The sequence below is a fragment of the Maylandia zebra genome, linkage group LG7 (assembly GCF_041146795.1).
Source record: "Maylandia zebra isolate NMK-2024a linkage group LG7, Mzebra_GT3a, whole genome shotgun sequence".
Classification (NCBI taxonomy): Eukaryota; Metazoa; Chordata; class Actinopteri; order Cichliformes; family Cichlidae; genus Maylandia; species Maylandia zebra.
The window spans coordinates 23,180,029-23,205,953 of NC_135173.1; the positions used below are offsets into that span (position 1 = coordinate 23,180,029).

General features: G+C 40.4%; 1 protein-coding gene across 6 annotated transcripts in view; it reads right to left on the bottom strand.

Moving 5' to 3' along the window:
• Positions 1-25,925, bottom strand: part of ppip5k1b (diphosphoinositol pentakisphosphate kinase 1b) — a 48,746-nt gene that overhangs the window by 18,253 nt on the left and 4,568 nt on the right. For 4 of the 6 annotated variants that reach the window (XM_076886086.1, XM_076886089.1, XM_076886088.1 and 1 more), the window contains exons 2-21: positions 19,655-20,193; positions 16,440-16,635; positions 15,256-15,346; positions 14,552-14,637; positions 14,144-14,298; positions 13,901-14,002; positions 13,598-13,759; positions 12,821-12,942; positions 12,553-12,654; positions 11,989-12,075; positions 9,779-9,854; positions 9,343-9,452; positions 6,494-6,579; positions 6,103-6,228; positions 3,954-3,998; positions 2,824-2,945; positions 1,857-2,039; positions 1,472-1,613; positions 471-694; positions 61-188 (exon numbers count right to left, since the gene is read on the bottom strand). In XM_076886086.1, the coding sequence (XP_076742201.1) occupies positions 61-188; positions 471-694; positions 1,472-1,613; positions 1,857-2,039; positions 2,824-2,945; positions 3,954-3,998; positions 6,103-6,228; positions 6,494-6,579; positions 9,343-9,452; positions 9,779-9,854; positions 11,989-12,075; positions 12,553-12,654; positions 12,821-12,942; positions 13,598-13,759; positions 13,901-14,002; positions 14,144-14,298; positions 14,552-14,637; positions 15,256-15,346; positions 16,440-16,635; positions 19,655-19,825 (2,516 nt within the window). In that variant the 5' untranslated portion in view covers positions 19,826-20,193. The remainder of the gene's footprint in view (positions 1-60; positions 189-470; positions 695-1,471; positions 1,614-1,856; positions 2,040-2,823; positions 2,946-3,953; positions 3,999-6,102; positions 6,229-6,493; positions 6,580-9,342; positions 9,453-9,778; positions 9,855-11,988; positions 12,076-12,552; positions 12,655-12,820; positions 12,943-13,597; positions 13,760-13,900; positions 14,003-14,143; positions 14,299-14,551; positions 14,638-15,255; positions 15,347-16,439; positions 16,636-19,654; positions 20,194-25,925) is intronic. The other 2 variants (XM_004564542.5, XM_004564538.5) reach the window with 1 other exon arrangement.

Genomic DNA, 25,925 nt, shown 5'->3' on the forward strand with positions numbered 1-25,925 from the left:
AATACATGTATGCATGTGGCTTATAAACATGTGCGCTTCAGTAGTGTTCTGTATTCTCACAGAGGGTGCAACTTGTTGACAGCCTCGTCCTCATGGGTCCTTTGCAGGTCCAGTTGGATTTTCTTCATCAGGGGAACACAATAAGCCTGGGCGATGTCCAATTTCTCTGCTCTGTTGATGCCATACTCCTGATGTCAATGAACAAGGGGGCAATCCATTAAAATACCATGTTTTTGCATGTTATTTGTGACAAGTCACTTTAATTCAGAAGACATGTTAATGAATAGAGGGTTGATTTGAACCTTGCTCTCGCTGGTAAGGTTTTCTGACTAAAGCATGACATTTTAAATGCGCCATTGGAATAATGTTGCTACATCACTCATTACTAATGCCAAATTTGTGCAAAATTTAAAAATAAGTGCTGGGCAGCACTTGGAAAAAATGCAATTAAAGACACTGATGTGATTTACCTGTGGTATGACTATATCAGCCAGAGCACGGGACAGTCTGAAAAGTTCCCGCGTGTCCTCCAGGTCAAGAGAGGCATTATGCTGAAGGTCATATTTGATGCAGTCGTAGATATCTGGGATCTTGCTGATGTCGTAGCGCCCATTCTTCATGCGGAAGTCTCTCTCCAGCTTAGACCAGCGCTGTAGCATCAACTCCAACGTCTCGCTGTGGTAAAGCTGTAGGTCTGGAGAAAAAAAAAAAAAAAATTAAAAATACAGCGACTAATTTTATCATTGTCGTAAAAAAAACCCCTAACTATAAAAGATTTTTAAAAAGGTTCTTGAATATTAATTCTCCAGCTTTCTGAAGGTTTTCACACATTTCTGCTTGGGACATTGACATTCTACAGCCACCTGCACAACAGGGTGGAGGCTCTGTCATGGCTCTGGATTTCAGGCACTGGTGTCAGAGATCTTGTTGAAATCATGAATACAGAAAAAACACCCTCAGATTTTTATTAATGCAAAACCACACGGAAAGCATTTTATTTGCAACGGCTTCACTTTTCAGCATGAAACCATGGGAATCACACTGCCGATGTAAGAAGGCAGTGTAAGAAGCATAACTGGATAGAAAAAAACAAAAAACAAAAACACACTATTGAGCAGGGCGGGATCATCTTATCAGAGAACAGAACAAAAAGCAGCCAACATCCAAAAAAGAGCTTTGAATGTCCTTGAAGAAGTCTGGAGAACTATTCCTGAAGACTTCTTAAAGAAATGACAAGAAAGCTGGCTAACCTCATGTTTCAATAAATAACTCCACATGGTTCCAATTTTCCTACCAGAATATAAAGAAATGAGGGGTGGATCAATTTTGAACTCCATATATACACACTACAGTTACAAGCTTTTCTGCATCAGTCTTATTCATACATAACACCTGATGACTAAAATAAATACTGAGGGTTTAAAGACAGTAAAACATTTTAAAAGGCAGCCTTTCTGCAGGTTCTCAGTACCTGCAGACTTGGGGTCCTCCAGTCTCTTTCGGATCTGCGATGTAAGGCTCTGGATGAGGGCATACACCTTGTCACAGGTTTTGACTGGATTCTCTATGACCTTCATGGAGTTCACCAGTGACGGACTGCCAGTCGGAGCCAACTGGGACACAATAGAAGCAGAAGTAAATAGATAACATGTTCTGCCAAACACGACGCATGAGATTATGCCAGAAAAGACGGTCAATATATGTATGAGCAGTTGCAAAATTCTTTGGATAATCCAAATCTTATCTGGATTAAGAGGCACATTTAACTGTTTAAACTAACTGGAGACTTTACTTGCAAACAAGAAATTGCCTCATACAGCTTATCACTAACTGAGCAATTCCATGTGTGACAACACCTTTTGGTAGTCCTGCTCTGTAAAGTCCTGGTCCTTTTGCATGATCTCATGCAGCCTGGCTTTCACTTTCTGCTGGCAGTCAGTCAGAGAATCGCTGTCACTGTCCAGCAGTCCGTTCATGTTGGCACTCTTTACCATTTGAACCAGGATGGGCGTGAGCTCCCCTTCTAGAGCCAGAAGACCCTGCAGACATGCATCAGATTTGAAATGGTTAAAAAATTACATAAATATGTGAGGGTTAAGTCGTGACGAGTAACCCGAAGCAAACAAGGTAGATGAGTCCATTCTCATCACTACGCTTGTCTTGTCATTCATAACCTTAACTAAATGGTAAATGGCCTGTATTTATATAGCGCTTTACTAGTCCCCATGGACCCCAAAGCGCTTTACACAACCAGTCATCCACCCATTCACACACACATTCACACACTGGTGACGGCAAGCTACATTGTAGCCACAGCCACCCTGGGGTGCACTGACAGAGGCGAGGCTGCCGGACACTGGCGCCACCGGGCCCTCTGACCACCACCAGTAGGCAACGGGTGAAGTGTCTCGCCCAAGGACACAACGACCGAGACTGTCCGAGCTGGGGCTCGAACCAGCAACCTTCCGATTACAAGGCGAACTCCCAACTCTTGAGCCACGATCACCCCTAACTAATGTTGTTTCTATTTTTGGGATAAATTCTCAACCTGTCTCAAACTCTTCAAACAGACCATTCCTCTGCAGATGATCAGTTAGCCGTTTTACAGCCATCACACTTCTGTGTTTAATATTGAGCAGTGGGAACATAAATTCCACACTGGCCAGGAAAGCAAGCCAAGCGGCTCCAATTTATGGCAAACAAGTGGGTCTTGTTCATGCAAAGCTGCTTTAAATGCTCTCCTCAAGCTCCATCAGAATCGCTTAAGTACTAAAGTAACATTTATATGAAGAGTTTAGTCTTCCAATACAGTGACATAGTTACCTTGGCAAAAGCAGCAGCCGTCATCTGCACCCTTCCTTCGTCAGAGGCGTAGATCTTCAGGTCATGGCGGTAAGTGCTGTGCAGGCGCAGGAGGCCACAGCCAGGAAACCCGGCATAGTCACCTGTAGAATTGAACACAGAGTGGAGCGCCACAGTTAACTGGCATGATTACAGCACTCAGATGTACAGTACAACACATTTTTTCCCTTTCCTTTTCTTTTTTAAAGAAACGACTGAGTCGGTGAGGTAGTTGAAAGAATAGAGAAAAACAAATTTTAGTTTTGATTGTACCCAATAGTAGCAAAGATTTCCATCAAATATTGCACAACGGGCCAGTACAGCACATGTGCGAGTGCAACATCACTTTCAGTTCAAATGCATCGGCTTGTCAGATTTTAATAGGGTTCGTTTCACTTAAATGTGAACTTAAATGTTGTTGTTTAAGCTGAATATAAAATGAAGTGAAAGTGAAGTGAACTGAAGTTTTAGTAGTCTCCCCAAAATTTGTGACAATAACTCCCCTGCAGATGAGATTAAATATCCTAGATTACCTCTCTTTGAAAACAGACCAAGTCTTTTAACATTCCCAGTATGCCATGTTAATGTAGGGGGTGGATGCAAACTAACGCTACAGATCAAATCACACTGATGCTTCATGCATTTCTCTTCTGCAGGTAGCCTGACGCTGCATCGCCATGCCTCATTTGACAGAGATCAGCAAATCTGGGACGTGATGAAGACATATCCCTGTTTAAAGCTTAACACAGGCCAAAATAGATTTTTATCAAACAACATCTCAACAACTCGTGAAAAAAAATGCAGTAGGATTAGTGTGAGATGATGCGCGTTAGCTTTGAAAAAGAAAAGCTCCAGTCACTTTAGCTGCCCACATATGTACGGGCAAGTGACCTAAACAGTGTCTACATTGGAGGATCATCTTGGAAACACATCGACACAAAATAAAGCAGTCCACAGCAATCTGATACAAAACAGGACTAGTCGCCATGTGAAATTAACCAAAATCATGATGATATGAGGAGAGAGCAGAACACGTTAGTGGACGGAGCGACAAACGCTCAGAATGACAGAGGAGCGGAAGAGCGGTGATATCCAGGAAACCCTTCTCTTACCAAAGTCAATAGGGGAATCGCAGCCAAGGGACCGGCGATTACCGGCTAGTAGTTTACATAGAGCAACAACAACAGAGAAGAGCAGAGTTAATCGACAAAACTTGTGGTGGAGAGAAAGAAAGGATTGAAAACAGTGGCTGGGATGAGACAATTGTCTTCTTTTTATAGATAAAAAAAGAAGCAACACAAGGTCTACTTTTAGTTCTGCTTCAGGTTGGTTTTCTTTATAGTTTGAGTTTTGCATGCAGCACAAAACAAACCTTTAGGTAGGACAGGTGACGACTAAAATTGTAAGACCCTACAGGAAATAACGTCAAGAAAAGCCTGCAGCTGACTTCTTACTGCTCAATCTGAACAGAGAGAAATTAAAGCTGCTTTTCTGTTTTAAAACACTTTGAACAAAACCCATTTTGGGTGTTCTCAGATGAGGCCACACCTAACTGCAGGACAACTTGGTACAGCCTCTAGGTGGCAGTGCGAGCAGCATTTTCAGCTTAGGTACTGTTACGGTTTAAAAAAAAAAAATAGAAAAAAAAATATTGAATGTCATGAATTTAAATCAGTACTTTAAAAAAAAATGTGTAAGCAGTTCTTTCCCCCCCCCCCCATAGTTGAGGCTACACTTCAATCCAGCACAATGGCTACGATGTAAGGTTACAGCAGTCTTACGTGAATTATTTCTTTATTAAAGTTATATCTTTATTGAATTTTATTAGAGTGGGACACATCAGTATAATTGAATCTACAACACTATAGGAATGAATAGAGCCAAATTAATACCTCTGAGTGTGTCAGTAAGAAGTAGTTATTATTACGAGTGTAATAATGAATTTTATAGCTCAGATGACTGTATTGGCTTCGATTTTACATGTGTACCTAATAAATCATCCACTGACTGCATTTCTGTTTAGGTCCTCTGTCCTGATACTGTTAGCCTTCACTAGAGTTGCAGCTCAGCATCTTTGCTTAATCTCGACAACCTTTCACATCAGACTGTTTAAGCCGGTGTTGACAGTATACTCTTAAATCCAGGTCATAATTCCTGCTTATTGTGGTGCAGACCACGTGATCTTCAACAGAGAGAGTTCACTCTGTTATGGAGCAGCAGTTTGTTCGAACAGTTTTAAAGCCTTGAGGTAAAAATGTGACTTAATGTCCTCAGAAGGTGTCTGCAAGACATGAGTGATTGTACTGAAGTGGCAAGATTAGTCTCATTAATTTTTCCACCTGAAACTAAAGATTATTTTACTACCAATTAACTGCAATTTCTTTAAACTTAAAATGCTTGTTCCATTTAAAAGAAATGAATTAATCTTTTTATATATAAACAGTGTAACTAGGTCACCAAAGTCCTTCATCCCTATCATTGTTTTCCTTATCTTCTGTCTCACTGTTACAGCACTGGCTGTTCATACTAAACCTGGCCAAACATTTTCTGGTGTTTGCTCTGTACGATATTGACAACAGTGAAATTTTTAATTTGATTGTCTTTGGGACAGCTTTGACTGTGAACACAGAAGCCCCCCCCCCCCCCCCCCCCCCCCCAATTGTTTACACCTTTTTCCTTGCAAGTCCAGGCCAATCACAGCAAAGTTTACTTCAAGTTTACTGCCATCTGCAGATGAGCTAAGAAGAAAAATGTGCAGTCCATCATTACTTTAGGCATCAGTAATTTTTATTTACAGATGCTGTGCATGCAACTCCTCAGTTCACTTTTCAGTAAACTTAAGAGATTTGCTACGAGTAGCCTTTCTAATGTTTTTTATTTTTATTGCTACAATCTAAGATGTCCCACACTATAATAATATTGTATATAATTGTTGTTGAGTAACACTTTAAAGTTCCTGCTCTTGGCAACAGTGAGTCAGCAATCTTTCTACAACATCACAGCCACAAATGACAATGAGTGGGATAAAAAGACTGCAGCGGCAGCTGGAAGCCTGAAAATCTGGCTTGTCAACTCTAACATAGCCGTTTCAGCCTGACCTCTTTTCACACAGTGCATGTATGACTCCTATCATGTGTTGGCACTGCAAACGGTGCCGTTTTTAGAAATTACAAAGGAGGACTGAAAAATGACACCAGAGCAGAAGGCGTGAGAGCCGTTGTAATGACATCTTATAGGCTAGAGCATGTGTCTGGCTGGTACCTTGACCTCCGGGGTACATGCAGCGAAAAGCCCTGCCCAGCTCCTCAGCCTGAACCCGGCCTGCAGGCGTCAGCTCCCCACCCCACTTCAACACCAGCAGCAGAGATGGGCCATCCTTCTTAGAATCTGAAACAAGAAGCAGAAAGTTTAACATTTGATTTTTCTTTATATAAATAATCAAAACTCTTTTTTTCTGTAGCCATACTGACAAATAATGTTGTCCGTGGTGAGGTGCAACCAAAACACTGAAGGCGAGGCTCCAAAACACAGTTACTAACTGATGACTGATTACACTGACATTCACTTCCAATCACCATTCGTGTGTATTTGTTTACATATAATTTATCGCTGTGACCCAGCACACACAACAATCGGTGTCCGAGTACGATACCTTCTTCCTCACTGGATGCTTTAGGTTTGCCATTCCGCAGGTAGGTGAGCTGGACTTTCCTGTTGATACCTGAGAAATGACCATACCTGGTGGGGGGGATGAACACACACACCATCAAGCAAACACAACAAAGTTTCATATGTATGCAGTGAGACAATCGAATAGATTTCATCTCAAATCAACGAGTTTCGTCCAAATGTTTAGCAGCAAACACACGTCTGACTTTCATTCCATGTTTATGACAAGGCGAGCTTAAGAGAGATAAGACCAAGGCAACAACTTTCAATGACACAACGATCATACACTCTGCTACAGTAAGCACTACTATTAGCAGTTGTTTCAGTCACTTTGGAGGTAAATATTTACTGCAGTTCTTTGTAATTGCGTATCTGTGTGTAAGCACATGAGAATGTGAGCAGGAGCAAAAGGACCACCCAGAACAATCAGACAGGTGGGGCTTATTGGATTAAAATGCAGTATTGGAGGATGCAACAAAGTCTATAAATAATAAGGGAGGAAATAAGGGAAAGCAGGTGCAGACGCTTATAGAAATGTGGAAATGTGGTTTGGTCTCATCTGCGTAGCTCCACATGATTTTAAAGTGGCCAGCTCCCTAGCTCTGTGTCTTAATGGAAGCAACATGATCACTGTTTATAGCTTTTTTAGATTGAAAAAGCAGGATAGCTTACACTACTGCATAAGCTCACAGCACGCGTATAGATGCCCTTCAGACTTAAGGGCCTTGCTATGCAACGCTTGATCACTGTACATGAGCTGGCTTTCCTCTCTACTTCACTGACAGTTTAATTTTATATTTATTCATCAAAAGTCAAAAACTGCAGTTCCTCTAGTACAGGGGTGTCAAACATAAGGTCTGGAGGCCAGAATCGGCCCATCAAAGGTTCCAGTCTGGCCCAGTGGATGGAAAAAGGAGAGTATAAAATTTGGAGTTTTAACCGCGTTTTTATAACCTCATTACGGGTAGTAAAAAAGCTGTAAAAGACCTCCTCTACGGCCATTCACACGGCGCCAAAGTAAATAAGTAAGTAATTAATAGATAAACAATTAACTGAGAGAAAGCCCCCCCCCCCCCCAAACAAACAAGCAAACAAAAAAAAAACAAAAAAAAAGAAACAGGACATTTTCTGTCTATTAACAAAAACAGGACAGTCTGGGCAAATGAACTAGGAGACATTTAATCCTCCACATTCATTTCTTTCAGTCCAAACAGTCCAAGCCCAAAGAGTGCTGATAGATGTCTTTATCCTGTAGAAGAACTAAAACGTATTGTTGAGACTGCACTTCTTGTTCTTATAATTAAATGCCTAACGAATTAAATGTGTAGTTAATCTTCCTTACACCAGCAGAAAAGGGTGCTGGTCTGGCCCACTTACATCAAGGTGTAAAATTAGTTGACATAAAATGCATAGCTTCACAGCCTGCCAGAAAACACTATAGTCCTGGCCTCAGAATCGTCACAACAGATTTCCTAACAACTCTACAGTTGATGAATTTCTTTAAAACAACTTTGTTACTGGAAACATGGGTGTGGCTGCTTTAACTGGCAAATGTGCCGACATGTAAGGCTGTAGTCGACCGGTGTCTACCAAGTCTCAGCTAAACTAATTAGAGACACTGAAATGGACCGCCCTGCCGTCTTAGCGTCGGTGGTGCTTTCTGGAGCGCTTTTAATGGAATCATCTGAAAAATGATAAACCCTGCTGTGTGGTACTGTCTGTCTAAGACTGTGCTCCAGTCTTCTTGAGTGAAAGTCTAGCATTTTATTAGACTGTTACTACAAACTAATTTGCACATGTGTGCATCTTTGCATTGCACTTGCACAGTTTATGAATGCAGCTTGCCAATCAAGCTAGCTAGTGTTATTGGATAACTGAGTACTTCACCCTCTCATCCAAATGTGGTAAACCTCTGGCTTCAAAAAACAAACATAGCGTCAGGCAAAATGTTACCGCTGAGGCTTAAAAATGGTGATGTCACTGCGTTTAAACAGCCAGTAGTTTGAACGGTGCTTTTCTTGCAAATTTGACCGTCCCTGTCTTTCTAATGATTTTTAATGTGCTCCTGTGCAGAGTACAGCGCCATCAAATTACCAGAATGCAGATCTGAGGCGGGAGGAAGGAAGACATTAGGAGGTTTAGAGTGTAGCTGACAGGTGGTGAGGAAAGCATGCACACGAAGTAGCACCACACACAGACACACGCTGATTTACACACACAGAAACACAGTGAAATAATCAGAGACATTTGACTGTGTATGTGTCTGACGTTAATAGCTACAAATGAATGAATTTTAATGGAAATTAAGTCGACAGTTAGCGTACAAAACATTAGAAATATCTTCCAAATGCCTAATCTTAAAATGCAATAACTAATCCATCTTCTGCTTCCTTTATTTTTTAATCAGTGAAATCTGAGGGAAAAAAAGTTTCACAGAGTTTTGGTCTGCCTGAAACATAAAAAGATCTGTAATATTTCTAATATTTTGTACACACAGTCTAGGTTGGCTAAAGAAAAGGAGGCCAGTAAAACCTCATCCTTTACAAGTGAGAAGGGAGAGGGTGCGTACTGATTGTCATTCAAGCTGGATTCCCTTTTGAGAGAACAGATGGGTGAAGAAGGGAAGGATGGGTGGGTGGGAAAGAGGGATAGAGGAGGGAAGAAAAGATAACGCAGTTAAAGACAAGCCAAGAGGGAGGGAGCGTCTTCATGGTAAAGGTGTCTGTTTGTGAGTATGAGAAAGTCTGCTGATCTGCTGATGACTGAGATGACAGGAGGGTGATGAGTGATGATATGTGTGTGTGTTTGTTTTCCAGGTGAAATGTCACTCACATTTCCAGAACAGTCTTAAGCTGCTCCAGTTTGGACTTCTTCTCCTCAATCTCACAGTCAGTATGCTGACCCAGTTCGACCAGGAGCAGGCGAGCGATGTCCAGCACTTCCTGGAAGCACAGAGGTTTTTACCTTTAAACTCGAGTGCTGGTGAAATATTGGAGCTTGAGCTGCACGCAGTGATGGCATGAACGCAGTGTGCAAGACGGGATTTAGACAGCGGAGTGTAAATATTTAGACAACAAGACAATGAAGGTTTGTGGTCCATGATGATGATAACGCTTAATATGTGGGAATGTTTAACAGTACTTTATTATTCTTAAAGGATTCAGTCATAATCAGTCAAAACAAACAAACAAACAAAAGAAAAACAAATATGCAAATAAGAGACAGCCTGGGAAAAAAGAAGCAGGAGATTATTAGTGTTGTCTCTCACCTGCAGCTGCTTTGGTTTTTTGAGTTTTAGCTTTCCTGTTTTATATCCTCCGTACTTTTCAAACAGTTCAAAGAAGCTGGTGAAGGATAAGCAGAGGAAAAAAAATCAGAAAATAATTAAAAAACAAAACATTTATGTTAAATGTTTATCCAACAAAAGTTCGCAAAGAGCTGGAGCCCATTCTATTTATACAGTGGACAGGTCACCAGTCCATCATTGGGCCAACAGAGTGACGTGTGCACGCATGCACGCACGCACTCTAGACGGAGCAGCCTGAGGAAACCCATGCAGGCACAAACAGAAAAGCAGACAACCAGGAGGTTTGCAGACAGCAGACACTGCCATCATTGACCCAGAGTTAAAGTTTCTGAGGGGAAGTTCTTGAAATAAAATGCACAGCAACATTCAACAGTGGCTGCCCAATTCAAAGCCATGAGTGAGCATTAATTCTGTGAGGTAGCTTATAAACTTGTTGTTACCATCTGTTCTCTTCTATATTACTCCTTGAAAGTCTACTCAGAGCAATGCTTCGGGAAGTCTTTCAGGCTTATAAAACAAAATGACTGAGTGAGCATCATAAGCAGGTCTCTGCCTATGCAGCCACACACGGAGAAACCTGGAAACTACTCTGACTAATCATCAAACCATATCTATATTAATATCTACTTACGTGTCAAAACTCATTATGGGTACAGGAGGGGGAAGGTCATCAAATGTCATCCTCTAAATGTGTTAATTTCATTCTGTGGAAAATAAATCTAATTGTTTCCACAGTCCCTTTAATAAATTATGCTTCTTGTAAATCCTGTAAATAGATGTTTCTATACTATAATTTACTCATGACGTGGATGCTTCTCTGGTGTCCTGGATTGTTGATTACCTGACAGGAAGACCACAATATGTACGTCTCCCACAGTGTGTGTCTGACAAGGTGATTAGCAACACAGGGGCACCACAGGGGACTGTCCTCTCCCCCTTCCTCTTCACCCTCTACACCACAGACTTCAGCCACTGCACAGAGACCTGCCATCTTCAGAAGTTTTCTGATGACTCTGCGGTGGTTGGATGCATCAGCAGGGATGATGAGACAGAGTACCGGGCTGTGGTCGACTCCTTTGTCACGTGGTGTGAGCAGAATCATCTGCAGCTCAACGTGGCAAAGACCAAGGAACTGATCGTGGACTTCAGGAAGACCAGGAAACACTTGACCCCTGTTTCAATCCAGGGGGTCAGTGTTGACATTGTGGAGGACTATAAATACCTTGGAGTACACATTGACAATAAACTGGACTGGGCTAAAAACACCACAGCACTTTATAGGAAGGGCCAGAGTCGTCTCTATTTTTTGAGGCGACTGAGGTCCTTCAACATCTGCCAGAAAATGCTGAGGATTTTCTATGAGTCTGTTGTGGCCAGTGCGATCCTCTATGCTGTTGCATGCTGGGGGAGCAGGCTGAGGGTCGCAGATGCCAACAGACTTAATAAACTGATCCGTAAGGCCAGCAATGTTGTGGGGATGGAGCTGGACTCCCTCAAGGTGGTGTCGGAGAGGCGGATGCTGTCCAAGATAAAGACAATGTTGGATAACACCTCCCACCCACTCCATGACATGCTGGTCAGTCACAGGAGCTCGTTCAGTGAGAGACTGAGATTACCGAAAAGCACCACTGAACGACACAGGAAATCATTCCTGCCTGTGGCCATCTCCCTGTACAACGCATCCACTTAACACACTGTTTGCTGCTACAACTACACATGTTTCTTTTCCAAATATTTATTTATGAGTGACTTATGTATGTATGTATGTATATATATGTATATATTGTACTATTCTTAGTTAGCGTATTGTCTGTCTTGTCTTAATGTTGGTTTAAAATGGAGCACTGTAACAAAAAATAATTTCCCCCAGGGATCAATAAAGTATTCTGATTCTGATTGATTCTGATGACAGTGAGCTGTATCTGTTATCTCTTAACAACACAAGGTTTACTTTTTTCATGTTAAATTATGTATATATGGACACGCTCATGAGTAAATTATGGGATGGGGAATATATCCAGTACACAAATGTTTCCCCTTGTCTTGTTTATTTTTCCACATATACAGAACTTTATTATAAATTTTTGTACTTTAAAAAAACAAAACTAAGCATTAAGTTGTATGAACAGGGAAGAAGGAAGACAACTCAAGGCTTAGTCTGAGCGACTCACAGAGGATGGCGGACTTCCATTTTCATCTTTTGCTTTGGGGTGCGGTCTCCGTGTCGGATAATGGCGATAACACAGCGCAGCTCCATCCTGAAGAAATACAAAAATGAGGCAAAACACACCAGAGACTTCAAACAGACGCTAAACTGAGTTTGGGATCTCAGTGGACCCAAGCAACCATCTGTTAATGTGTTGTGTCATTTTCCCATAACTACTTTTTTTCCCTTAAGAATTATTCTGGGAATCCTTTGAGGATTTTGCATAATCCCATCTGGGAATAATTTTAAGTGAAGGCTAAAATGAGAAATGAAAAATGGAAGTTATTATCCCGTGTAGTACTAAGCAACAAAATTTTTTTAATTAAATCAAATAAAAAACTAATTTATGTTTTCATTATTTTTGCACTTAAAAATATTTTTAAGTGCAAAAATATTTTAACATGTCCCTTAATTAAAAAAAAAAAATCATTTAAGGAATTTATAAGACAAAGACGTGTAGTACACACAGTGGGCCGTTCAACAACATCTTTCCTCAGAATTAGTTAATCTTTTGTTTTTCTCTACATACATGGTTCCTGAGGTTGTTGGGACGATGGGGATGTCTTCAGCCTCCATGGGGATGGACCAGGGGATGTGGAGCTGGGGGGCTAACTCCCTCATTACCATATTCCTGGAGATGTCGAGAAAAGCAGAAAAACAAACAAAATGACTAAATGCGAAGCAAAGCTCATTCCATCAGCTCTTCCTTGTGCTAATCAATCCACGGCTGTTTGAAATTGAGCATGTCCATCTAAGTCACAGTCCAGTGTTTAACACAGTATAGCAGCGACACCTACCCCAGGACTTTGGCACAGTCGTCGTAGTATTTCATGGAGTTTTTGACAAAGCTGAAGCCGTTAACGTCACAGACAAACGAATGGCCATTGGCTCTGAGCAGGTCGAACCCACACACTGTTTGCTATAATCACACAAGCAAAAGCATTAAAGCCGGTTCACAGTGCATGAGAATGTAGTTAGCCGCTGAGCAGAAAACACATTCAAACAACTAAACAGGTGAAGTAGGATTTTCATTTTAATTAATTTGGTGACATTGGACATAAAGAATGTGCATATGTGTTGTTTTCCACTGGATAGAAAATAGAGCAACTGAGAAGCCGTTTTAAGATTTCATTACGGGAACAAAATGCTACATTTCTCCAAATAACATTAAATTTCTTAACATTTTTTGTTGCCTTCTGCTGCAGTCATGTGTTTTACTTTGTTCAGAGTGAAGGAGTTTCTTCTATTTATGAGTCGTATAAGATGAATTGTAGGTGTTAGAAGAGTAAGCAGCAGAAAGCAGCTGGTTACTACACTGTGTACTCAAAAAGTGATTTTAGTTCCTTTCATTTATTTAAAAAAAAAAATCTAAGTAGTTTCACCTTTCACTCATCGTTTTCCCCACATCTGGAGACTCTACAAGGGTTACATAAACAGGTGTACAGTCTTTGACCACTCGAGGCACAGGAAGCAGTAAAAATAACAAGAAAGGGACCACGAGACCACGGCGGTTACACGGCTCACAGTGAACACTCACTACATTCACACATGGTGCGCTTGTGCGAGTCTTTTACCTTGAATGCCAGGCAGACCTTGCGGGCCACCAGTTTCTCCATGGCGGTCAGCATGACTGGGTAGCGGATCTCCTTCCCCTCGCTGTCCCTCTCTACCTTCCCATCCAGTGCTGGAGACTTCCTGGCCTCAGCGTGAGCATAGTCCGGGCCCACTGTATAAACCTAAGAAACAGCACAGAGCCAACGACTCAGAAGACGTCTCAGAGCAGATGAAATATTTCATTTGTCTATTCTTGACCAATATGGTAGCTCCCACCACATCAGTTCAACAATGTATAAACCTCAAATAACTATGAACGGTACCTTTACATCAGTGCCATCTGTCGGCATGAACTCCTCGTAGATATAAGAGCCAGTCTTTCGTACACTGCTTTCTGGGGAGTACACACTACTACGGCTCCCTATCTGCAGCAAAGAGAGAGAAAAACACAGAAGAAGAAACCCCCCCCCAAAATAAACATATAGCCACATTTAATGTTCAGCATGTTAAGCTAATTGTCATAATAAAAACATGGTATTTTTTCAGCTTCAGTGATAAACGGGTACCTTTCTGAAGAGTCTTTGGCTTCCTCCTCCGGCAGATGTTGGGTAATAGATGTAGACGTTGTGGTCCTCTGCGCACACTGGTTTCTCCACAAAGGGTTTGTGGAACACCTCCCCATTCACCTCAACTTGGTCCTCCCCCTCCACCAGGTTACACTCTGCACGGGGCAAGACTAAAGCTTTTAAATTCAGGTTGCCAGGAAATAGTTAAAACATACAGAAAAATCTACAGCATTGATGTTTACATATGGAATGAAATTAGTTTTGCTTAAAGATGGCAGTTAATTAGATTACTGATGTTTTCTATGTGATATTCGGTAGCAGAAATCACCACATTTAATATTTACCATGTTATCTTGTGTTCATTCTGTTGAAATGAAAATACTTCTTTAACACAAAGTAAAAGCCCACCTTCAGGATTGTCAGGGTCTCGGTTCAGCACAGCGTAACGAGGCAGGTCGATGCCCTCCTCCTGCAGGATCCGATACACTTCCCTCCTGACATGGAACGATTGGAGTTAGTGAGCCTCCGAGAACAAACGTCACAGTTTATTTAATGTGGCCATGAGCAGTGTATGTATGCAAGAGCTGGGCAAGTCGGAGGGAACATGCAATACATGTGAAAATAGCAATGTTGTTCACATGACACAACCTCTCGCTGCTCTGATTATCCAGGAAAAAACAAAAACAAAGATGCAAACAAATCAGATTCATGAAAGAATTTCACATTTAGAATTTCCCTTTGGCAAGCAAAAGCCGGTGTTAGAGGTGTGGGGGTTTGCATGAGGACCGTGGCAGAGAGCAATGCAAATGTTTGAAAATGATTCCCATCTCTCCTGCAAGCCGCTCCAATGAATGAGCTCACCCTTCAGCTTCACTGACATCAAAACTCTTCCAAGCAAAACAGTGAGTTTGTTTTTTTAAATACATTCTGGAAAATTCAACAGCATCTGATAAATGTACTTTAAGAGTTAAACTGATATTTTAGGAGGACCCTTTAGGCACAGCTGCCACCATTTCACTGGCGGCCACACAGTTGAGGCCTAATTTTAAAACTAGCTAGTTACGTTTTTACATTGTGATAACCTTCAGCTGTGCATGTGTGCTCACACGTACCTATCCTGAATGAAATACTGCATGTTGAGATCATTGATGAGCAGTGGATTCCTGAGTTTGGCATATTCCACTGCTTTGTCCAGAGGGAAACCTAAAAAGTAAAACATATCTTCGTCAGTACAAGCTGGACCGGCATTTAAAAATAATACAGTAATCGAGATTTTTTTATGCTTTGAAAACTCTGGATATACAACAGTGTAAGAGATCAACAAAACTGAATATCTCCTAGATGCAAATGTTGGAAATGTTTTTACTTCAATTCCAAAATGAGCATTTTTAATCAGGAAGTGTTTAAAAGCATTTACAGTTCATTGAAGTTTTAAACAGTCATCACTGAAACCCTCTGACACCCAGGAGCAAAATTATGTCCTTTAATGGCCTCAGTACTTAAAAATATATAAAGATGTTTTTGCTTTCTGTGTTATGAAGTTGGTATAATTTAGCAGGGCCATGTTCAACCTGCTTTTTGAAGATGTGATCAACATGTGAGGGGAGGAAATTCTTCAAAAATCTGGAAGAGCAGAAATGACTTTGGGCAATACATGTGAGGTGGTCAAAATAAATGGGTTAACAAACAGGTATTTACAGTCTGCAGTGGAGACACATCTGCAAAAATAATAACACAGGCCTCATAATGCATTCTCATTTGCTCATTAAGGATATCTGCACTCATTTAGATCAAGCAGAGCATTTGATCTAAATGAGTGCGAGTCTGATGCTAAGTCTTAGCATAGATGCTAAGTCTGAAAACTTGGGGGAAAATGCCGCTGTCACATTACATGTGTGACAGAAAATAATGAGAAGTATACAGGATCTACTTTACTGTTTCTCACAAGTCAAACTCTGTCAGAATGGTGAGAAAGTCCTTTTAATTATTACTGTTGCACTATTTTACTGTACTTGCTATATGATCTCTTCACAAAGGACAGTTTTTTCCTGTGTTTACTAATGAACTGATCTGTGGTGAGAAGCATCTCATCTTGTTTAGGTACCCCAAAAAAAAAAAAAAAAAAAAAAAAAGCAGAAGAAGAAGACATGAATCACAAAAAGTAAAGAAATAAAAATAGCGTTTCAAATCTAACTTAAACCAGGTAAGGTTTCAACCCTAATATCCCCCAGTCATGTCTCCCTCCCACCTTCGCATTTCTCCTCATGCAACAGATGCTTCGGTTTGCAATTTTTACCTTTGGAGTGGAAGGAGATGAGGCAATCACAGAGGGGCCATTTCTCCACAGGCTCCTCCAGGATGACCTCCTCAGGAAAAATGACCACATCAATGTAGTCAAACTTACAAAGGCGCTCCAAGATCTGAGTCATGGGCTTGGATTTGGATTTCTTTGTCATCGCGCATATGCCGACCACAATCTGTCGCTCTGAGGGCTGGTGGAGCAAGGAAGAGGGCAGAGAAGGTTAAGCTAGAGAAGACAAGAGTCAGTTAACCCTGACAACATGTCTGAGTGGCCGGGCAGTATAAAGATGGGCTTTATTACTTTCACAGTTGGGCAATTCACATTATCACAGCAGCAAAGTGGGCAGAGTAGGAATAAACAGCTGCAGTTTAAGGTAATACCCACAATAATACTATCAAAAAAGGAAAATGTGCACTATACAAGTATGTATAGTGAAGCCATGTAGTGGGCAGCATTAACTGAACTATCACTAACTTTCAGTTCACAGCACAGCTGAAAATTTAAGTTAAGCTAAAGCTTTTTATGTCTCATTAGCATGCTAATCATTGAGCCATCTGCACTGTTGTGTAGAGATCAACCTAATTATTTAAATATTTAGATATTTGTTAGGGTACACATTTATTTATTTATTTTTTATTTTAATTATGGTTATTATTTATTTTACTAAACATCCAAATGACATCTCTCTCCTTCAAAGCAGTAACTGTTAAAAATCAGATGAGCTGAAGCTTTAGTAATTCTAATTCTCTAATTCTTTACAATAAAGAATTATTATCTAAGCTATAGACAGTACTGATTTATGACATCTTCCTCTCCAACTGGAAGCACAGTGCAAGCTCTCTTTCTTCTGTGCTCACTTGATGAGTGAGCAGTGAGGGTTCAGAGTGACCGACAGAGAAATAAGACACCTTCAGTTGCTTCTAAAGTTCCCTCTGACTGTTTATAAGCTCATCACTGGACCCACTTCAGTTTGCCTACCAGCCTGGCATTGGAGCGGATGATGCTGTCATTCACCTCCTACATCGTTCCCTCGCTCACCTGGAGACCGCTGGAAGCACTGTGAGAATCATGTTCTTTGATTTCTCCAGTGCCTTCAACACCATTCTTCCCTCGGTTCTAAAGGACAAGCTGGTGAACTCTGGAGTGGACCATCACCTCACTACCTGGATCCTGGACTACCTCACCGACTGACCACAGTATGTGAGGACTCAGGGCTGTGTGTCGGACAGGGTCGTCTGCAGTACGGGGGCCCCACGGGGAACGGTTCTGGCTCCGTTCCTCTTCACCATCTACACTGCAGACTTCTCCCACAATTCCACCCAGTGCTTCCTGCAGAAGTTCTCTGATGACTCTGCAATAGTCGGCCTCATCACTGATGGGGACGACAAGGAGTACAGAGGTCTGACCCAAGACTTTGTGGACTGGTGCCAGCTGAACTACCTCCAGATCAACGCCAGTAAAACCAAGGAACTGGTGGTAGACTTCCGCAGGCACAAGCATTCTCCACTGCAACCACTGAACATCCAAGGTATGGACATTGAGGCTGTGGACAGCTACAGGTACCTTGGTGTTCATCTGAACAACAGACTGGACTGGACTCATAACTCAGACGCCCTCTACAGGAAAGGGCAGAGCAGGCTGTACCTGCTGCGGAGACTCAGGTCGTTTGGGGTGGAGGGCCCACTCCTGAAGACCTTCTATGACTCTGTGGTGGCTTCTGCTATCTTTTATGGTGTGGTCTGCTGGGGCGGCAGCATCTCTGCTGGGGACAGGAAGAGACTGAACAGGGTGATCCGAAGGGCCAGCTCTGTTCTAGGATGCCCTCTGGACCCAGTGGAGGTGGTGAGTGACAGGAGAATGGTGGCTAAGTTGTCATCCCTGTTGGACAACATCTCCCACCCCATGCAGCAGACTGTGACAGCACTGAGCAGCTCCTTCAGTGGGAGACTGCGGCACCCACGGTGTGGGACGGAGAGATTTCGCAGGTCTTTCCTCCCCACTGCTGTCAGACTCCATAATAAAGACTTTAACTGATCAAGCACACACATCCATACATATGCAATAATACTAAGTGCAATAATCCTTTCTGTCATCGTTGTATTTTTACTCAGTTGTATATAGTATTTGTATTCTATTTTTATCTTATTGTATATTTATTTTATTCTATTCTACTGTATATAGTATTTTATTCTATTCTGTACAGTTGTGTACTGTATTTATTCTTATTGTATTCTAATTGTTGCCTCATAACTTTTGCACTGTCCACTTCCTGCTGTGACAAAACAAATTTCCCACGTGTGGGACTAATAAAGGTTATCTTATCTTATTACATTTAAATATAGATTTTTTTGGGGGGCAAAGAGTAGATTATGTTGTTAATTAGTACTGCGGCTAAGAAACCCTGAAAATGATATTTGAAAAGTGCAAAAAATTCAAACTGAAGCTGTTCAAAGTCCAGCTCAGAGCACTGCTACAAGTGTGATAATAAAGAGGACCACTGCAGAGGGGACAGAGCGGTGTTTAAGTTGCAGCACACTCTGTCCTCGAGCCAAACTTTGGATTACTTTTCCTCATCTGATAAGGATCCTAAAATAGGAGTTTCATCAACACCCCGTCTTGTGGGTAATGAGCGCTACAGTCCCACAGGGCGAGAAGAACAACCGTGGATGACCATTAGAACATTAAGTCAGTAATTACCCTTTCTGAAACCTGAAAAATATGATGGTTCTTGCAGCTTTGCAAATGCATTAAACATCACACGAAAAGAAACAAAAGCTTTACTGATAAGGACACTTGATTACATTTATGGTGAATATATTGGATACAAGATTACTACACAATATAGTGTCAGCCACAATCCTATTAACCAAGCTAACGTTGTGAATCTCAAAGACGGAGACAAAGGTTACGGCTCCTAATGAAGCAGTACTTTATAGTCCATTTATAGCAACAGGACACTAAGGCCCAGAAGCCTTACCACTGTTTATCTGCTACACTGTTCTCATGCCATTCTTTGAGTATTTTTGTTTCCATTTCTTTTTCCATTATCCAATTCCAAACATAACTTTTATAAGTTTCCAGCCCTGTCACTTCCTCATGCCTAAAAATGTCCAACACTGCAGCTTCCTGTTCTGTAATAAAATGAGATCTTCTTTGCCCACTGTAAAAGTGTATTGTAACTATATTAATATTGTACACCTGCTACTTACCGACTCATCATCATCGTCCATTTCCTCTTCTCGAAACATCTCGTTCTTCATGCCTGCGTCCATTTGGCCCATGTCACGTTGATAATTTTCATAGCCAACCACAAACTGAGGAATGTCTCTGCAGCTCCAACCCTGTTTTTTTCTTGCTGCTCCTACACAGGGCTCCAACATCACACACTCCAATGTGACATGGCTCCTTCAGGTTGCTCCTGCCGTCAAAGGGGGTAGGCTGTGATGAAGGTGGCTACTAAGCAAGAACAAAACCAGTCAACTGTGATAGACCGTGACTGGGTGACTAAAACTTGAAGGCCTGGTCATAAACGAAAGTCTGTTGGCTGATAACAAGTTTGATAAAGTATGTGCTGAGGTAGGAAAGAAAGAAGAAAACAGAAAAAAAAAACAACAGCAGCTGTCCTAAGAGGTAGAAAAGATGGCGTGGACTCCACGTGGACTGAGGTAGAGAGTCATGTCCCAGCGTAGAAGCGTCTTCTTGACACAGGAAACCTCACAGCCAACATCTGCATACCATTGTTCTTGCCCTGGGAACAAACAGTACACAAATACTTTAAAAAGCATGACTAATGAAGCAGTATTTGGTAGTAGCAGAAGCACTCAGTAGCTAAAAAAAGACAGAACTGTATGTGAAACACAACATTACGAGTTTGCACAGTGTCGTTACATCTACCAGTTGAGAATGAAATGGAGGGCTATAAAAACAATGATGAAACTGGGTTATTGCAATTTTAAAGGCCATTCTACCTATAAGATAACTGCAGTTTATTTATATGCAATCATTTATTGAACCACAGTCAAATAACATTTACATATTTGTTATTGTTATATTTTTGTATCGAGAGATATTCACAATGCATGTAGTAATAATGACCAGGTACCAAAATAGAAATACAGGATTAGGAGAAGTCCAATTATGTCCCTATAGAAAATTACCATTAAAACACATAACATATGACACATAACATATTACACTTTGTCATTATTTATTGCACAAAAACTAAGAAAAAAAAACAACTAAGTACACCCATGACACAGTAGTTTGCAGATTGCCTTTGAACAGTAACTTAAAGTAATCATTTTCTATGACTTCAGTCTCTCACATCGTTGTTGAGAATTTTGGCCTTGAATCTTTATAACTTTGCTTCAATTAATTGAGGTTCGCTGGCATTCATTTAAGCACATCTCTCTTAAAGGCATTTCAATCAAAACTACACTGGACTATTGCAACACCTTGACTTTTTTCCCCTTATTTTCAGTCATTATGTTGTAGATTTGCAGCTATGCTTGGGATCATTGTGCTGTTGTATTTTCATGGTTCCTGTGGCAGCAAAACACGACCAAATCATGACTTCTCCGCCACCATGCTTGACAGTTGAATTGAGGTGGTTCTGATGATATCCTCTGTTTGGTTTTCTCCACTATGGATGTTACTGGATCACTCCTACAATTTGGTGTCATTTCAAGATAGTAGATAGAAAAGTCAAGATTTTCATGGTTCTATCATTTAACTAAAAATAGGGGTTGTTAAACTATTAGAAAAACACACTGTTCAAGTCAGGATATTATGCTATAACAACTGTCCAAATTCTCCACATGTGATGTACGTCAAATCTTCCCCCTGTTACGAGACAATCTTACCTCTATTACTAAGGGGTTTGAATGTACAGTCGCTTTCATACTGTATTTATGTTTTCTAACAGCTGAAATGAATTTTAAGAGGGTGTTAATAGATAAGATAGAACTTTATTAATCCCTCGGGTGGGTTCCTCTGGGAAATTCGACTTCCAAAAAGCACAGCAACGACCGAAGTTACGATCGATAGATCGATAGATCGATAGATCGATAGATCGGAATACTAGTCCACCTTTTTGAAGTTATTCATACTCAAATTTCAGAGAGAGCTAAAACTCAAACGGCTATAAAGCTCGCTTATTTTAATTCTTTCAACAGCACAAGATAAAAAATTGAAAATAAAATCATTCCGACGTACTTCCTTTCAAATTTACTATCATTATCGTGTAAACACAACTTGTAATAGTTTTAACAGTCTTCCTCACATGGGCAGTCTCACTGCCTGACATGTTTGTGGTTTAGATACCAAAATATGACAGAATTTATATTACATGATTGCACGGAAAAATATTCAAACTAAAAAAGGTTTTATAGGGTAAACCTCTACAAGTCATGCTTAAAATAAATTAAAAACACTCAAACATTATGCATATCACATCAATGACCAACCTGCCCAGTAGTGTGTGCACATTACCATTTTAGTATGCAAAGCACTAACAGGGTAGATGTTTTATGCTCAAGTCAGCTATGATTACTCATGTGATGCAGAACCACACATGCAAATGCACACACAGAAGACAAAAGAATTTGCAACATGTTTATCATCCATATGATCAAGATTACAAAAACAATATCAGTTTGAACTGTAAATAAAGGTCACAGGGTGGGGATGTTATGCTTTAACACATCAGTGAACCATTTTGAAAGAACAAAAGAGTGACACTTCCTGTGGTCCTTGTGAATGCAAGGGATTGCAACAGTGATAATTGTTACCGACCTACTTGGTAACTGACTTTAAACAAAGGTAACTGGGGGTGTGGGATTTTGGTTAAATAATTTCTGACACATAATTGCATTTTATGGTAGATGTGGGTTACAAGTATAAGGCAAGCTTTTAGAAATAAGTAATGATCAGTTTTTCACTTCTGTCACAGGGATTCAAATGGCACTGGATAATAGGAATGACCCCCCACAAGTCTTATGGTTTGTTCAGCTGTAACTTTGCAAAGCTAAGCTGTGCTGCCATGTTCCTGCTCAGTCTTTTTCCTAATTGTACTGTCATGAACTTTAACATGGTAACTGTGGCCTGTGTAGAGTCTGAGCTGTTGCTCTTGTTTTGTTTTGTTCAGTTTTTCTGACATCGGGTGAATTTGCTTGGAGGTCCACTCTTTGTGTCTTGAATGATTCTCACTTCTGATATTTTTCTACCTTATCGTTTGTTAACACATTTGAATGCTGATAACTGCCAAAATGGTGAAAACACTTACTGATGATAATCAAGTGAATTTGATTAGCAGCAACTGGCCACTACTCACCCAAATATTTATGTGCTTACCCTAGTTGTTGGTTTTTTTCACTCATTGCTTTTGCATTTTAACTAGTTTGTTAAATTAATAATGGCACAGTATGACATCTTGTGTTGCAGTTTATCTTAAGTTGTATTTTAAGAACTAAGGAAAAGATCATTTTTACGCCCTGATACATAAAACCTCCCAAATGGAAGAGGAGGTATTTAAAAAAAACAAAACACTAATTATTTTTAATATATACAAATATGAGTTCTGTATGAATCATCTAAAAAGCCAAATAAATAGTAGCTTTTTTGTAGATAGTATGAAAGGGGGAAAAAACTACCATCATACAGGAAGCATGAAATGCCTTTCTTGCTTCATTTTGTGTTTTGATGATGGTGATGGAGTGAGTTATCCATTATATCAGGCCAACCCCCCCCCCCCCCTGCCGGAAGGTGGGGCTGAGCTGATCTCTGGTGACTCTGAAAGACTAGTTGCTGTACTATTTTCTAATTTTGTCTATGTAAATGTGTATGTGTATATAGTGTCCTGTGTTCTGATAACAAAATTTATATCTCTTGGCAGCTTGTGTATGTGAATACTGTAACATAAGTTTCAGAAGACTCCTCCCATGCCAGCGTAATGCTGACCAGAGCCATTGGATTCCTACATTGTAGGGAGTCAAGGGTTCAGGTTTTTCCTTTAATTTGTCAGTCATTGTGCATTGCTATTTTTTAAATCCTATTTAAGTCTATTCATGTTCATTCCTCGATGTTTGACATTGCACTTATACATATAATCTGTGGGAGACAAATCCTTTCAGCGTTGTGTCAGCAAGGGAATTTGGCATTTTAAAAAAAAATCCTGCCAAATCAAACATAAGGAATTAAGTGCTGAGGAATCCCCTTGTCATTACAGAGCAAGCAAAAGAAGCTTATACTAATAATGTGCTGTGAGAAAAACAGAGCAGCCATCAAACAGACGTGTGAGAAAACAGAGTTTTGTGCCAGACTGATGCATCAGTGAAATCAGTCCCAGCTTTATCCTCGCTGCAAACTCTCATTAGACACTCGAGGAGGAGCTTAAGCCTCCAATTGAATTTAAACATTTAATTGATAGAAAAAAAATCTTTAAAAGATCCTGTCATTTTCATAAATATGAGCCCATGCTGTAGCTTAGGTTTTTTTTTTTTAGATGAATATCTGTTTTCTAAAGAGCCAGTCTGGCAAACTTGTCGTTATGGAAACAACAAGGCCCAAGCAGAAGCCAGGCCTTCCCTCTATCAAGTCACATGTACATTTAACTGTGGCCTTGACTCTAGCTAGCATTTACATTCTTAAGATAGAAAATACAAACAGCTCGATACCTATCATATAAATGCATACAAAGACTGTTTATGATGTCCGTGTATGGACATGCAACCTGCGTGAAGCTAAATCTCAAGCTTCAGACTGCTGTAAATGGTTTAAGGCAGTTTTATTGCCTAGTCTTGGGTCTACATGATGCAACTGAGTGAGAAGATCCCCAGTATGATCGTGTCAGACACAGTTCTGTTTCACGCTATGCAACATTTCTCCTATTTACGGTAATGTTTTTTTAATCTGTGCAACCATTTCTTTCGCCTTTGCAACACTCACTGACTGCACACAGGAAACAGGAGACAAGTCACGTGCTTTATAACTCATCCCACGTGACACTACTCAACCTCTCAAATCCTTTACTCAGAGTGTGAAAACAGACTGCATAAAGGCACGAGATGCAGAAGTCTGTAAAAGTAAGTCAGGGGAAGGATAGAGAGAAAAAAAGAGTCTAAAGCTGAGATAGTTTACATCTGAAATGAGAAAATAAGATTTTATTAATATTTTGTTTTTAGAGTAGCCTTCAGCTTATTGTAGAAGTTTATAATTGAATTGTACTTTGTTTACCGACACTTCCACAACTGCCGGGCTATTTCTGAATACCTCGCACTGAATGATACTGCATGTGGAACTTTATATTCTGGAAATTCTTAAGTTTTAATACAGATTTGACCCAGAATTTGTTACGTTTTAGTTGATTACCTCTGTTCTATGTGTTACCATATGTAGTACCATGAACAAGTCTAAATTAAAGTGTAGATCTTCTACTTTTCCAAGTATTTTCATCAATGCATTCATTGTTTTAGGTGTCCATAGATCTAGAGATCTCAACCGCTCCGATTTAGATTTTTGCTCTATGAAGTTTATGGTCAGGGTTATCAGTCAACTGCTTCACAACACGCTGATGCATAACTGAAGGTTTAATCTCCCAGAGGCGTTCGAGGAAATGGAGCCCAGAGCTGCTGCCTGCCATCGTCTTTGTTGCTGCTGCTGTTTCGCTATCGCCACTGTTGTAACAATGGCCAGAAAACAATGGAGTTTCAAACCATTCACTGCTAATGTGGCTTCCCACTAGCAATTATCAGTAAAGCTTTCATATTGAGCAACATCCAGTATATTAATGCAAGTATATCTATGAAAGGCCACAATCATCTGATAATATCAGCCAACTGATATACATCATTCACAAAAAACGCAGAACTTAATGCAAACAAACTCCAAGCTCAATATGTACAAGTAACACCCATAAAAACTGGGAAGTGCAAACGGACACCAACAAGGTCACACACACTACTTTTTCTACATTTATTATTGCAGGAAAAAAGGAGTTTATTACAGTTGACTTGACAGTTTATTTAAGAAAAAAAAAAAAAAAGCTGATTTATCAGAATAAAAGACGCAGAATGAAAGTGCTCGCTTTGAAACTTCTGTTTACGACTTTCATATACATATACTTGGTCATTATACCTTTGTGAATTAAGTCAGACAGACAGTGAGGATACAGTCCCAGCACCTGTGGCTCAGGTGAGAAGAAAGTGGCCTAACCATAGTGAAACCAGTTGCTTAACTGTTCAGACTTGCAGCCTAAGCATTTTGATATAATAAGCATCTGTAGGGCCACAGCTTATCTGTTATGTTACCCGAGACCACACAATAAGTACGCAAAGCTGATGTGTCACACCCTCTTAGCTGAGCCAAAACCCATGAGCCATACGTGAAATGAAGCCAAGCTTAAAGTAGAAGCTTGCTAATGTATGAGATTATTATATGTCCACAAACAGAACACAAACCCAGATCCAGATCTCTCATCGGTAT